This window comes from Heteronotia binoei, chromosome 9 (assembly GCF_032191835.1).
Source record: "Heteronotia binoei isolate CCM8104 ecotype False Entrance Well chromosome 9, APGP_CSIRO_Hbin_v1, whole genome shotgun sequence".
Lineage (NCBI taxonomy): Eukaryota > Metazoa > Chordata > Lepidosauria > Squamata > Gekkonidae > Heteronotia > Heteronotia binoei.
In genome coordinates this window covers 37676946-37691019 of record NC_083231.1, presented here as the reverse complement: position 1 = coordinate 37691019, position 14074 = coordinate 37676946, and the positions used below count along the sequence as shown (strand labels likewise).

At 41.0% G+C, this 14074-nt stretch overlaps 1 protein-coding gene across 12 annotated transcripts in view; it reads left to right on the top strand.

Moving 5' to 3' along the window:
- Positions 1–14074, top strand: part of TENM3 (teneurin transmembrane protein 3) — a 721265-nt gene that overhangs the window by 269765 nt on the left and 437426 nt on the right. For 10 of the 12 annotated variants that reach the window (XM_060246485.1, XM_060246482.1, XM_060246496.1 and 7 more), the window contains one exon: positions 12452–12730. The exons of the other annotated variants lie outside the window; for them this stretch is intronic. In XM_060246485.1, the coding sequence (XP_060102468.1) occupies positions 12452–12730 (279 nt within the window). The remainder of the gene's footprint in view (positions 1–12451; positions 12731–14074) is intronic. 12 annotated transcript variants of the gene reach the window in all.

Below are 14074 nucleotides of genomic sequence, written 5' to 3'. Positions count from 1 at the left end.
TGCAGAAACCTAAAACATTAATCAGAACTTCAGTGTTTAATTAATGTGAATCCAAAGTTTATTACTTTTTAAATATTAGCTACTCAACATGATTCATTTGGAGAGCCAAATGATTAATCTTATTCAGCTGCTATAAATGTCAACTGCGGCATGAAAAGATTTAAACAGCCATGATTTTCTTTCTTTTAAACATTAAATTGTCTATAGTTAAACACACCAGTTAAACAAATCTGTCTTATTATTCTTATGTAGAAATTCAGCTCTGCCTTCACTTTCCCTCATTTATCAGACTAATGATTTACAACCTATTCTTAACCACTGTATTTGAAAGAACATCCAATAGATTTCCACCAAACTGTCTAGGTAAAGGAGAGTAGATCTGAGTGAACTTTAAAGGTGGAACTGGATGTTAAAGTTGGGAAACTGACAATCAACAGTTAAAGTATTGGCAATATGTAAGAACTTGATGTAAGTTCAAGGTTTTAATAGCCATTTAAATATTTATTTATGTATTGGGATTCTGTCCTGCCCTACCCTACTAACAGCCTCAGGGTGGGTCACAGGATTAAATTCTATCACTTCTAAAACAACCAGTCAATCATTAACAGTAATAACAGAGCAATAATAAAATCACATCAGTAAATACAGTAATAATAGTTAATGATGTTGTCTGATTTTCCATCTACATATGCTCCTATGTAGATCCCTAGATACGTGCAGATGGGTGGCAGTTGATGCTATCAGGGCAGGTGAAAAACAGATCGTATCAGGCAAGTGAAGCAAGCAATGCAGGAAAGGGGATAGATCTCCACCGCCTCAACCATAGACCTGGCAGAACATCTCCATTTTATAAGCTCTGCAGAACTGCATTAAGTCTGGATCTCAATAGGGAGAGTGTTCCACTAGGCTGGCGCTAAGTGGATATCTTTGGCCGGGGACAACCAACAGAACTTGGTCCATTGAGCATAATACTCTTCTGGAGACATACCAGGAGATCTGGTCCTGCAGGTGTGTTGGTCCCAGACCACACAGGGCTTTAAAGGTCAAAACCAAAACCTGGAACTTGACTTAGTATTCAACTGGGAGCCAGTGCAGCTGGCAGAGCATGTGATGTATGTGCTCTTAATGGTGATCCTGCATTGCAGCATTCTGGACCAGCTGAATTTTCCAAATCAGATTCAAGGATAGCCCTCCACAGAGCAAGTTACAGTAGTTTAGCCTGGATATGACCATTGCATGGGTCGCTGTAGGTGTGGGTGAGAGACGGGGGGGCAGCTACCTGATCTGGCAAGATGGGGAAAGGCTGAACTGGCAACATTTGTAACCTGGGCCTCCATAGATAAGGAGGCATCCCAAGTCACACCAAAATTCTTCACTGAAGGCACTGGTGTCAGCAGTTCCCTATCAAGAGATGGGAGTTGGATTGAGGTAGCATGCTATGTAGTTTGACCAGGACGGCCTCTTCCCCAACCTTGTACTGACAGACTGAATGTAACTGACTTTCTAAATTCAGTTCTTATATATAAGACTTCAGGGAAACTGGGTAAAAAATAACCTTTATTCACTGCCGTAGACAGTAGAAATAAGGATGTTTAGTAATGAGGCTGAAAAATATTTACAGATAACACAAGCTTTTGCTGGGCACATTAAGTATCATATTACAACTCTTGATTAGACAGAACAGTTAACTTGCAGTGTGAAAGATATCTCACTTAAGAAACTACAAATTATTAGACAGATTTTCCTCAGAAACTGAGTCTTCAGATAACCACAGTCTCTTCCCCTAGGATTCACTATGGAAAAATCAGACTCTGAAACTTCTATAGTCTCCTGAGACAGTGTTTCTCCTGTTTAACACTGGAGATCCTGTCTCCACACATTCACTGTTATAGTCTGTTTATGCCTGAGACACACTGTGAAGCAAGATCTCTCCAACTTTTCTGTCTTTGAAGGCTGAGACCCCATTTGAATTTAGCCCCTAGCTAAGTTTTTGTCTAGGAATTTGCATAATTCGGCGTTTTCTGCCCACCCCATTGAGTATATTTTAGCTTTTGGGAGGCTTTGACCAGGTATTAGTTCTATTGCACAGTCTGTTCTTTACATTAGTGGAATCAACGAAATTACTGCTTCCTTCCATGTATTTGGTATTTTCCCATTTATTCTTATCACATTCATTAATTTTTGAAGTTTCGGTATTAATTCTTCGTTAAATGTTTTAAAAAATTTTGCCGTAAATCCATCTGGTCCAGGTGCCTTTCCAATTTTCGTTGCATTAATTGCTACTTCGCCGCTACAAAGATTTTCCCATCTCTGTATTTTCACTGAAGGCTAATATTATGACATGATGATCCTTTATAGGATAACACTTTTGCCACAGTCAAATAAGTAAGTTTGTTTGTTTATATTTTCAATTTTGAGCCCTCCCCATAAATGGGCTTTCTATATGTTGTTGCACATTCTTTAGAAAGGCAAGGTGAGTCAGGTAAAAGAAGGAATCCCAGCAACTGCATGAGGTAAAGTCCAGGAGCTGAGTTTTTTCAAGAAGAAGGATCACAGGGTGAAGCAGTGGGAATGACAAAGTCAAGGACTATGTACATTTACAGCAAAAGACCAAAGGCATATGACCTTGGTGATAGAAGAATCTCTAAAGAAAAAGATGAATTAATTAAAAATGGATTAATTAACAAGTGGGAACCCTCAAGAAACTTGTGGGAGCAGCAATCCCATTCCCTGCACCTTTGTTTCTTCTTCTCATTGGACTTTTCTGTCTCTCATTCTTCTCCCTCCAGCCAATTTTATCTTTCTGCATCTTTCAGAACAGGAAACAAGACATAGTGGTACAGTTCTAAATTTGACTGTGAAGGTAGATATTCTCAAGCAGAGAAACATTTTTTTTATAATTTAGAAAATACATTTTTCACTGAAGAGAGCATAAGACAAAACCTTGGTTTCAATTTTGTGACTCACATGCTGTTCTGTAGTTGGCAGACATGCCAAATGCATTTTCTTATTTCAAAAATGGAAGTTTTTCCTGAGGTGTGAAAGTCTTAATCAGCTAATGTTTGTAAAGTGCTGTGGCTTGCTGGGTTGACAGCGTTATCTATGTAAGTGCTAAGGATTATCATCAATATGATTACATCAGAAGGTGATGGTGGGCTTTTGCCAACAGTCTGTGCTTAATTTTTCCAATTTTTAATTTTTTGCCAGTATAGTCTAAATTTGGAAGTTATAAGTATTGCATAGTTTTCACAGTATTGTGTCACACCAACATGTTCATGCAATGAATCTGCTAGCGTGAGTCCATTATTTTGCTCTTTCAGCATCTGTCTTCATTTGTTTTGTTTTTATAAAGTGTGGCAATCTCATGCTGGAGTCTAATTTTAGGCTTTTTCATCATGAGAACTTTTGCTTAGAAAAATAGGCAAATTCATATTCGTTGTAAGCATTTAATGGAGATTTCTCAGTTGGAAGGGAGGAACAGATAGGACTATTTATCTTTTTAAAATAAGAACAGGAGGCAGAGCAACAATCTCTTCTTTATCCTAGAAAAGTGTTCTGTGCAGAAATTGATGGCAAGATTTTAAAAGGTGTAACACTTGGATTTAGAATTTCCAGACTCCAATTCCAGAGGGTGGGAACCAGTTCCTTCACTGCAAATACCATATCCTTGTATGATTGCCAATCCCCAGTTGAGGGCAGAGGATCTCTGGTTTGGAGGCCTTCCTCCCACTTCAGGGTTATCAGAAACTGTGTGTGTCTGGGGGGATTGAATGTCTGCTGGGCGCACCATAGGATAAGATGGAAAATTAATCTGTAGGTATCCGGGGTTCACCTCTGTGGAGCAGTTTTTTGAGGCAGAGCACCAAATTTTCAGCATAGTATCTGGTGCCTCTTCTCAAAACACCCCCCAGGTTTCAAAAAGTTTGGACCAGTGGTCCAATTCTATGAGCCCCAACAGAAGGTGTCCCCTTCATCCAATGAAGGGAAAGCATTTAAAAGGAACATTATGTCTTTAAATGTGATGACCAGAACTCCCTTCAGAGTTCAGTGTTCTTGTGGCTCCTCCTCTAAAGTCTCCTGGCTCCACCCCAAAATCCCCAGATGTTTCCTGAGTTGGACATGGCAACCATATATCCTTGGCAGCAGAGAAAACAGTTCCAGGCTGACCAGTGCCTAGCTAGTTCAGTCCAGCGATCCAGGGATTCAGAAACGTCAAAGGAATAAGGGAGAATTTTTGTGGAAGAACAAAAATGTGTCAGCTGAGTCTAGGCAAAACCTTCTGTTTAAATTCAATCCCCCCGCCCCCTTGCAGAGTCTTAAAAGCTTCCTAACTCTTTAATAAGAAATCTGAAGAAAGACCCTCTGGTAGAAGGGTCAGGTATGGTAGGCTACTTTCTCAAACCTATTGAAAAAGGAGCCCCACCAAAGAAATATGAACTTGTAAAAGGACAAACAAACTTATCAAAGGAGACAGCAGACAGTATCGAGGCATTGCGCAAGGGATACTGTTGTTTCCAATTTCTGTTCCAACTTCTATGTGTTCTACTGCAGTTGGGAAGAAACAGCTAGTGATTCAGATGCCATTGGTTATCAGAACTCTTAGACTTCACATATTGCCCCTTCCATCTGGTCTCATGTTTGATGCTTCCTCTTCAGTTCCTCTCCAGAGCCTTGACTACGTCTGAATTGAACTTAAAGCTCAAAAAAGTACATTGTAGCTGCAACTACCTTGAAGGCAAAGGATTTTGTTTGGAAAGTCACTTCAATATGTTCTGGTAGTGACCAAGGATAAGAAAAAAGGTCTTTTCTTATCTTGGAGCATTTTTTGTGCTGCAAGGATGGTACCAGCTATGCTTCAATACTTCCTTTAATCCCCAACAACCTCAGTCAAACCATAACCCAACTTTTTAAGCCTTTGAACTGCTTGTACCCTCACAGGGGAAAAATATGAGTAGAAAATTGTTAGAGGAAGAAGGAAGCCCCTCTCCTCCCATCCTATCATCCCATAAAGGCAGCATTTGGAAAAGAAAGAAAACATGTCTTTAAACAATCATGGAAAAGATCCCACTTTTATTTCCAAAGGCCAGTGAATAATTACACCAACAACTGTAAGCAAGTTTAAGAATTTTTAAATACAGCTATTCTAATGACTGAGATATATTTATTTCTACCCAAGATGGAACCAGTTTCCAAGTATTCCAATAAGGTGTGATTGATTTATTCCACTCCATGGGATTGTCTGCAGAACATTTTCAAGGTTTCTTGAATAACAAAGCCAAGGCATCAGTTAAATAGCAATACAGAGTAATTCTTGAAGTTTTGTGATGGATTACAGACAGCGTGGGTCAACTGATATTAGATCTTTTCAGTCTCAACTGAACCAGGAAACTATCGGGTTCTTTGCACAACTGCAGAATACACAGTCACTTTCAAAGCAAGATGACCAGTGAAATGCAACATATATTCCACTGTCCCATGTTTTTTTAATCCTCCTTTCTTTTTATTTGTTTAGAGGGTTTGAAATCTCATGAAGGGGCGTGTGAAGCTACTTTTGAAATCTCATAAAGATGCATGTGGAGCTATCTATCTGTTCAGATACTATGACTTTTCTCTGCTAGCTGGATACTTTCCATCTTACTGTCCAGTATCTGTGTGGTTCCAGTATGGAGACTGAGAACCAAACTACACATTATGATTTTTGATGTGTTGGTTTGATGTTCCCCAGAGTTTCTTTGCTTTCCTCGCAAGCATTGTGTGCACATGCTGCTCCAAAAAAGGGCAACTTGCTTCACTGTTCCAACCACATTCAGGCTCCTGAGGATTATTCCATCCAGCTACTGTGTAATTCAGTTAATGAAAAAAATGTAACGTAGTTTGCTCCTGAGTAGAGCACTAGTGGAACGTAACTATAATAATAATAATAATAATAAATTTTATTTATATCCCGCCCTCCCCGCCTCGGCAGGCTCAGGGCGGCTAACAACATTTCTTAAAAACATACAGTAATAAATAAAACCTTTAAATTTAACAATATAAAACATTAAATTTAACAATATTAAAAACCAGTCAATACAATTCGATAGTTTGGTCTGACAGTGCTGGTGGTGTTTGATGCTAGTTCTGCCAGTTTATACACAGCGGTCTAGGTCTTTAAACCGCATTGGCGGATCCTTATTTAACAGCCTTCTTTAGCAGTCTGAATAAGCAAGTTTAAAAAGGGTGGTTTTGCAGGCCCTGCGGAACTGGTCAAGGTTCCACAGGGCCCGCACCTCCTCAGGGAGTTGGTTCCATAGGGCAGGGGCTGCGGTTGAAAAGGCCCGTGCTCTGATATTTTGATGTTTAATCTCTTTCAGCCCAGGGATAGCCATTAGATTTTTCCCGGCTGACCTCAGTGCTCTCTGGGGTTCATATGGGGAAAGACGGTCCCTCAGGTAGGTGGGTCCTCGGCCATATAAGGCTTTAAAGGTAATGACCAACACTTTGTACTGGACCCGGTATATAATCGGCAGCCAGTGCAGTCCACGTAGCCCCGGCTGTATATGTTCCCATTTCGGGAGTCCCAACAACAGCTTGGCCGCCGCGTTCTGCACTAGCTGCAGCTTCCGGGTCCGGCACAAAGGTAGCCCCAAGTAGAGGGCATTACAGTAGTCCAATCTTGAGGTGACCATTGCATGGATCACTGTTGCGAGGTCCCGGCGCTCAAGGAAAGGAGCCAACTGCCTTGCCCGCTTCAGGTGGAAGAATGCTGACTTGGCAGTGGCTGCTATATGGGCCTCCATGGATAATGAAGGCTCCAGTAGAACACCCAGGCTCTTTACCTGGTGCGCTGCTTTCAATGGCGCACCGTCGAAGGCCGGGAGAGCTATTCCCCCTCCCAGAGTGCCGTGACCCACGCAAAGGACCTCTGTCTTCGCTGGGTTCAACTTCAGCCCACTCAGCCTAAGGCACGTTGCAACAGCCTGTAAAGCCCGGTCGAGATTCCCTGGGGCGGAGTCGGGCCGTCCATCCATTAATAGATAGAGCTGGGTGTCATCTGCATATTGATGGCAACCCAGCCCAAACCGCTGGGCAATCTGGGCAAGGGGGCGCATATAGATGTTGAACAACATCGGGGAGAGAACTGCTCCCTGAGGCACCCCACAATCCAGTGTGTGCCTCCGGGACCGCTCACCCCCGATAGCCACCCTCTGTCCCCGACCCAGGAGAAAGGAGGAAAGCCATTGTAAGGCCGACCCCCCAACCCCAATGTTGGCGACGCGGCGCGTCAGCAGCTGATGGTCGACTGTGTCAGATGCCGCCGACAGGTCTAACAGCATCAGCACCACAACGCCGCCTCGATCCAGTTGCCGCTGGAGGTCATCCATCAAGGCAACCAGCACCGTCTCCGTCCCATGGCCCGGCTGGAAGCCAGACTGGCATGGGTCTAGGATAGAAGCGTCATCCAGAAATCTCTGTAGCTGCAACGCCACAGCCCTCTCAATAATTTTACCTAAAAACGGTAAATTAGACACCGGACGATAGTTCACCAATTCGGCCGGGTCTGCTGTAGCTTTTTTCAAGAGAGGGCGGACCAAGGCCTCTTTCAGAGGTGTTGGAAGATGCCCCTCTAGGAGGGATCTATTTATGATGTCCTGTAAAGGACATCTAAGCTCCCTCTGGCAAGATTTAATCAGCCAAGAGGGGCAAGGGTCCAGATCACATGTTGTCGGGCGAGCAGCTGAATCTGAAACTATTCTAACAAAGTCGTTCTTAGCTTTCTCTCACCTTACAAGCAATCCACTTAGTCAGTTTATGGCACTGTGTGAAAAAACTATTTCTTCTCTAATTGTAGTTTGGGGTCCCAGAAATTTGGAAATTACTCCATCTACAAGTTTCCAACATGGATGAATATACTATTACACTCTTTTACAGTATCTCCATTACAGTTTATGGCTAATCTTCACTAAAAAGAGTTTTCACTGAATACTTTGCTCCTAATGGAAGTATCCTCAGTCCTCACAAATAGCATCCCTGTCAGAATTTTTTTAAACTGCTTACATTGTTTATCAACTCAAGGTGATCCTCAGAGCAGATTCTACTGTTGTTGTTTTTTTTGTTAAGATTAACTCTACGTTTTATTGGTAAGGCAGTGTCTTAACTTATTTATGTCTAAAATGTGTATATCTTAAGGAAATAGGGTGATGATATTTAGAATCCTTATGTTTCTGCATTGATTGCATAAGCTATTTCAGAAAGATGGAGCCCTTTCCCCCCTTTTAAAGAGTCTTCCAAGGAAAAGAAGGCATTCAGATTCAGTTTTTAATAGCTGGAGAAACTGTATTGTAGAGAAATTGTATTGTAGAGGTTTATGCAATCTGTGATCCTACAGAAGAGAACCCCTTGTGGAATTTCAGGACATTTTCTCCTTGAATAAGATTTGCAAAGTAAACACCTGGGCTACAGTTCACAAATTTGCTTGACATTATATAAATTGAGGCATCTGCAGGTATAGTGTTTAGTGCAGCAAAATACAGAGCAAGAGCTTGAGGTGTTACAATTCTTAGACATCCAAAAGTTAACTGCCCCTCCCCCCCCCACAAAGACATTTTGGAATTGCTCTGAAGTTTGTTCCTTGGAGGGGAGCTACTGACCTTCCTCTGGTTCCAGAATGCAATAATTAGAGTAGTTAGCCTCCTTTCTTCCCAGCCTTGCTGCTCAGAAGGAAAAGAAGTTGACTCGGGGTGGGGGGGGCTTTCCTCCCTCCTTCCTTCAAGCTAGCTAGTCTCCTTTTCTTCCAGTGTTGCTGCTCAGAAGGAAAATAACCCAACTGGCATGGGGAGGGGGGGCGGAGAGAATGGCTTTACTGCCCCCTCATACCAGCCAGGTTCCTTTTGTCCCCAGGCAGCTGCAGCAGTGCAGAGAGAAGAGGAGTCCAGCATGGTTGAGTGGGAATGTCTGTTCCTGCATGTGCTAGCCATTTTGTTTTCCTTCTTGCTTGCAGTAGCTTCTCCAGGTGGGAAGCGTTGAAATGTGAAGAAGGGGTGTAATCCCCTAACCCTACTCCCCCCATGAGGATTATAGCCAGGGCAGTTTACATTCCTCAGCCTGTGCTGTAGCTGTGGTGGCTACTGCTGAAACATTCCCCCCTTCACATGCTTGTTCCCCCCTTCAGAACAAGCTCCACCCAGAAACAACCATTTCCTGAAAATACTCTGTGGGCACCAAAAAAAGGTGTCCGTGGGCACCCTAGTGTCTGCAGGTGTGTGTTGGGAACCCTGTACTGGTGAATAGAAAACAGGGGGGAGAACTGTGTATACCAATGTGAACTCTTGGTGGAAAGTCTAGGGATGCCAGCCCCCAGGTGGATTCTGGGGATCCCTGAAATTACAGCTCATCTCCAAATTATACAGATCAGTTCCCTTGGAGAAAATGGATGCTTTGGAAGGTGGACACTGTGACATTGTACCTCACTGAGTCCATGTCCTCCCCAGGCTCCATCCCCAAATCTCCAGGTGTTTCCCAACCTGGCTCTGGCACCGCTCCACCCCAATCTCCCTGCTGGTGGCCAGGGGGACCTGGCATCCCTAAGGACAGAATCACAATGTAATCGGTAACAGAAACAGATAGATGCCTCATGATCATTGCTCCAAAGTGCCATAATAAAACCTTTTTATTGTTCTCTTTCTTTCTTTGAATACTCTGATAAGCTTGTTTACCCTGTGTCTTGCACTTTGTTTCTGAAGGACAGGCCTTGTTTACATAATGGAAATAACTTAAACAAATCTCATCCATCCATTTGTTGCTTCATGTTAAGTAAGCCCTCTTGTTCCTATAAATGTAACACTACAGCATACTGCAACAAAAGTGCATGGCATGTTTTAGCTGAGCTGATAATCTGACCCTTTCTTATACACATTCTTTGTTCAGCATACGCTTGCTTTCTTATTTACAGAATGGTGATCTCAGAAAGTGATAGAGAAATATAATGGGTGCTTCCTCTGAGGTTCACATTTTGACCATGTTAATTGATCCATGGCTATTACAGACAAAAGTGAAATAAAAGGAGTGTCGAACTCACTCCATGTATAATCATAGCACAGGCAACTGAGGGGACGCAGCTGAGTCAGGCCTTTTCTTTAAGAGCATCTCTATGTTCTAGGCAAAGCCACCCTGACTCTGAATCCTCAACAGCTCAGTGGTTTTATTGCCAAACATTTACTTGTGATTGAGGGAGGTGCCATGGACTTCCTACTTCCATCAAGAGCAGAAAGGCCATGGCACCTCCCTCAACCACTAGTAAATCTGAGAAATGAGTCCACTACCACTCCCCCAAGGAAGATATCATAACCCACCTTGGAAAGGTGGACTCCATCATCCTTGTACAGGTGAAACAAGGGAATACTTGATACATGGGTTGCAGAAAAAACATCCACCCCAACACCTCATACCTCATCTCCCATTCAGCAGCTAGGGAGATGTTTGAAACAGCATTATCTAGGAGTTTGACATAGGAGGCTAAGAATCAAATCTACAATTTATCATTACTTCCTCCTTACCCTTTCCCCCATTTACCCATTTTGTTGAAAATGGCATGCCATGCACTGAACCAGAAGTATTCTCAACAAACTACTTTCTAAAAATGTCATCTACAGATATAGTGCTATCTTTTCATTAGTGGTGGTAATATGATCAGGCATATTCTAGCTAAGAGATTGTTTATGAATTTAGAAGTCATTATTGATAGTTTCTGAAAATTAAATTGAAACAGAATTTACCTTGCACAAACATTTCTAGAAACTCTGCTGGCAAATATTTACAACCCAGCACTATAATAGTCCATCCCAAAGTCAGAAATATTTCCCAGTGGCTAAATTGCACTCATGGCATGTGACCATGAAGAAATCCTTTAGGCTTCAGCTTTTACGCAAACTTTGATAAGCTACATAGTGCGATTTTTATTTAAACAGGCTCTTCTACCAGTTGATGTGTTTACTGATTCATCCTCCCTAATGGCCTTCACGCAATTTACTCACCAGCATGGCTATTTACTGCTGTGACAGTTGCCTTTTGTCCCTCCATGCATTTTTGTTCTGTTATTTATTCATACAACTCAATGATAAGTACTATTTGATTTGTAACTAATTGCAGCAACTGTTTTTCATTATTTATGAGTGTCATAGTCAGAATCCATTTACAATTCCAACTGTGTGATAAAACTGATTGCAATAACTGATATGACCACAGCAATAAAGTAATTAACTGACACACTTGAAAGCTCTCAAGGTCTGAGGCATTAACTCTTTTTCTGTTTCATGAACTGTACCTTCTTCTGTGCATGGAGATCTTCATATTCCCCTTTTTTTGTTTTTTTGTTTTTGCTTTTCTTGTTTTGGTAATGTTGAACAGCACACATCTAAGTTGCCCACAACAACACAGAATGTCTGCCAAGGGTGGGGGGGGGGGGGGAAGCTTTTAAAAAGGACCTTCAGATCCTGTAGTATGGCTAATGTTGCCGTATGGATTCGTAGTATAGGATTTTATTGAAATGGTGAGCGTGCCAGTGGCCTGTAGATCATGAATGATATATGACTGTAATTGTCAGGAAGTAAAGGCAAACTGAAAATACAGTTTTTACTACAATAACTGTGAAGTATTATAATTTAAATATTCTTAAATGATTTAAGGATCAACTTTATTGGAGCTAGTTTATTCATATAGCCATTTTGGATTCATTCAGGGGTATTTCCATTCCTTCAGTGCTATCCATTATCAATTCTTTCTGAAAAAAAATCCTTTAAAATTGTCTAATTTACATTTTAGATTAACTAACCATACCAAAAATTGAAACTTTAGGAGTAATAGTATGATTATCTGTGGCTAGTGTGTCATGTTTTATTTTTCAGGAACAAAAGGAATCTCATTTGCTTTTAGGGATTTAGTGAGCACAGGAAGAGTTTAATAAAGATGAATTAACCCCCTACTTCATTTAATTAACATTTTATTCTTAAGGGAAGCAAAATTTTAGTAATGACAGGTGACATCTGGATGGGAAAATACCCTGTTGTTTGGGACTGTAGCCAGGGCAGAAGGCGATAATCCTAACAAATACTTGTTATTGCTTTCACACTTTCATAAAGCAAAAAGGGCTGTCAGTTAGAGTTAATCCTTTTTATATGCTGAACTAGCTCCTCTTCATTTACAGGTCATTCTGTATTTCTTTTATACCTTAGAAAACCCCTGATGTGCTTAAGTATTTGACAAAGAACGGCTGAGATAGAATGAAAAGGGTCACTAGAGATTGCCAGAGATAAAAGGATCTACTTGACCATAGCTCATGGAGCGCTTAACAAAAGGCCTCGGTATATACCTGGAGAAAAAATGTGCAGTTAAAGTGTGGTTATTTTAAGCATTTTATTTTTTTAAACAATAATATATCCTCATATTTTGTTATCTTTTCTTCTTCCCTAATCAGGACAGAATTTTACCCTAAGGCAGTTAGGAGTTTGTGAACCAGCAACTCGAAGAGGACTGGCATTTTGTGCTGAAATGGGGCTCCCCCACAGAGGTTACTCTATCAGTGCAGGGTCAGATGCTGATACAGAAAATGAAGGAGTGATGTCTCCAGAGCATGCCATGAGACTTTGGGGCAGGGGGGTCAAATCAGGCCGCAGTTCCTGTCTCTCAAGTCGTTCCAACTCAGCCCTCACTTTAACTGATACTGAGCATGAAAACAAGTCCGACAGTGAGAATGGTAAGTCTTTTTTGTGATATGGAGAAATATTTTGTCACATTTCAAGTAACACTTATTTTCTAAATATGACATTCTATTAACAACTTCTATTAATAGTTTTTCCTGGAAAGATAACGTCTATTATCGATCACTTAAGTTATATAGGCAATCTCTAAAACATTTTACCAACTATGTCAAAAACTTACATATGAAGAGAGAACAGCTAGAATTTTTTAGTCCATATCATCATCCATGGAAGTGCAAAGAAGCAAAGTTCAAAGAAACTTGGTTTTGGGTTGCCCCTGTTTAGCCCACAAGTTTTTTCCCAGGGCTAATTTGAGTACTTTGTAAATTCTTGTAAGACATCTAAAAGAAAATAAGTGCTCAGAATAGATTGTTAGCCAGGCTAAAGTGAGTGAAGAATAAAATGTATCATGCTTAAAGTAGCTAATAGAGAACAACTGAAATTGTGGTATGGGAAATGTGCCCATTTTGACTTGAATATTAGATTCTTGTGCACATACGGTCTGGAAATGTTTGTGAGAATATTGTGAAAATGCAGAACGTAGACTTTGTATAAGAATGTCTCTCACCCATCCAATTACTTGTTAAGAAATATATTAATTCTGGATTGAGAAATATGCTACCCAGGTGCTAATTATAGCTATTCTGCTCAACAAAGCAGTGCCATGTCATTCATGTTTTTCATGAAGAAGGTCCCTCTTGCACAGTATAGGCTTAGTGTGATACTTTATACTGACTTCAGACATGTGCTGTAGCTTGGTTTTGGGTTGCTGCTGTTTAACCCATAAACTGAGGCCTTGGGCTTCTTTCCCACTGCCCAGCCCTGATGGCATCATTAACAAATATGTTCCGTCATTTAATAGCACTTCTACAGGAGATCTCACTTATGAATTGTATTCACACATTCAGCCTGAAAGCTCTTGCTCCTGACTAACCAGCCATTAATTTAGACATCTAACTCATTAGAAATTGAGCTTTAATTTAGGTTTCTTAACAAAATCATGTCTAGAACTTCTGATCTTCCACAGTTGCTCAAAGGTCAGCCATTCCTAAGACTTGATATGGCACCAAGTAAGAATGTGAAAGAGTGATTTCTGTAACAATTGCAGGTCACGATTATAGTTCTGAAACAAACCATTCAAAATTAGTTTTACCAATTGACCATGCTGCTTCATAGCTAACAGTAGCATGAGCTGAAGAGCTGTAGTTGATAAAGCTTTTTGTGGCATGGAGATGAAATAATGAGAGAAAAGCTTCACCTGTAAAATTTTGTATATTACAGTAAAAACATGGGGGCAGGGCTGTTATTGAAAGTTGACAACACAAATATGGTCATTTCAG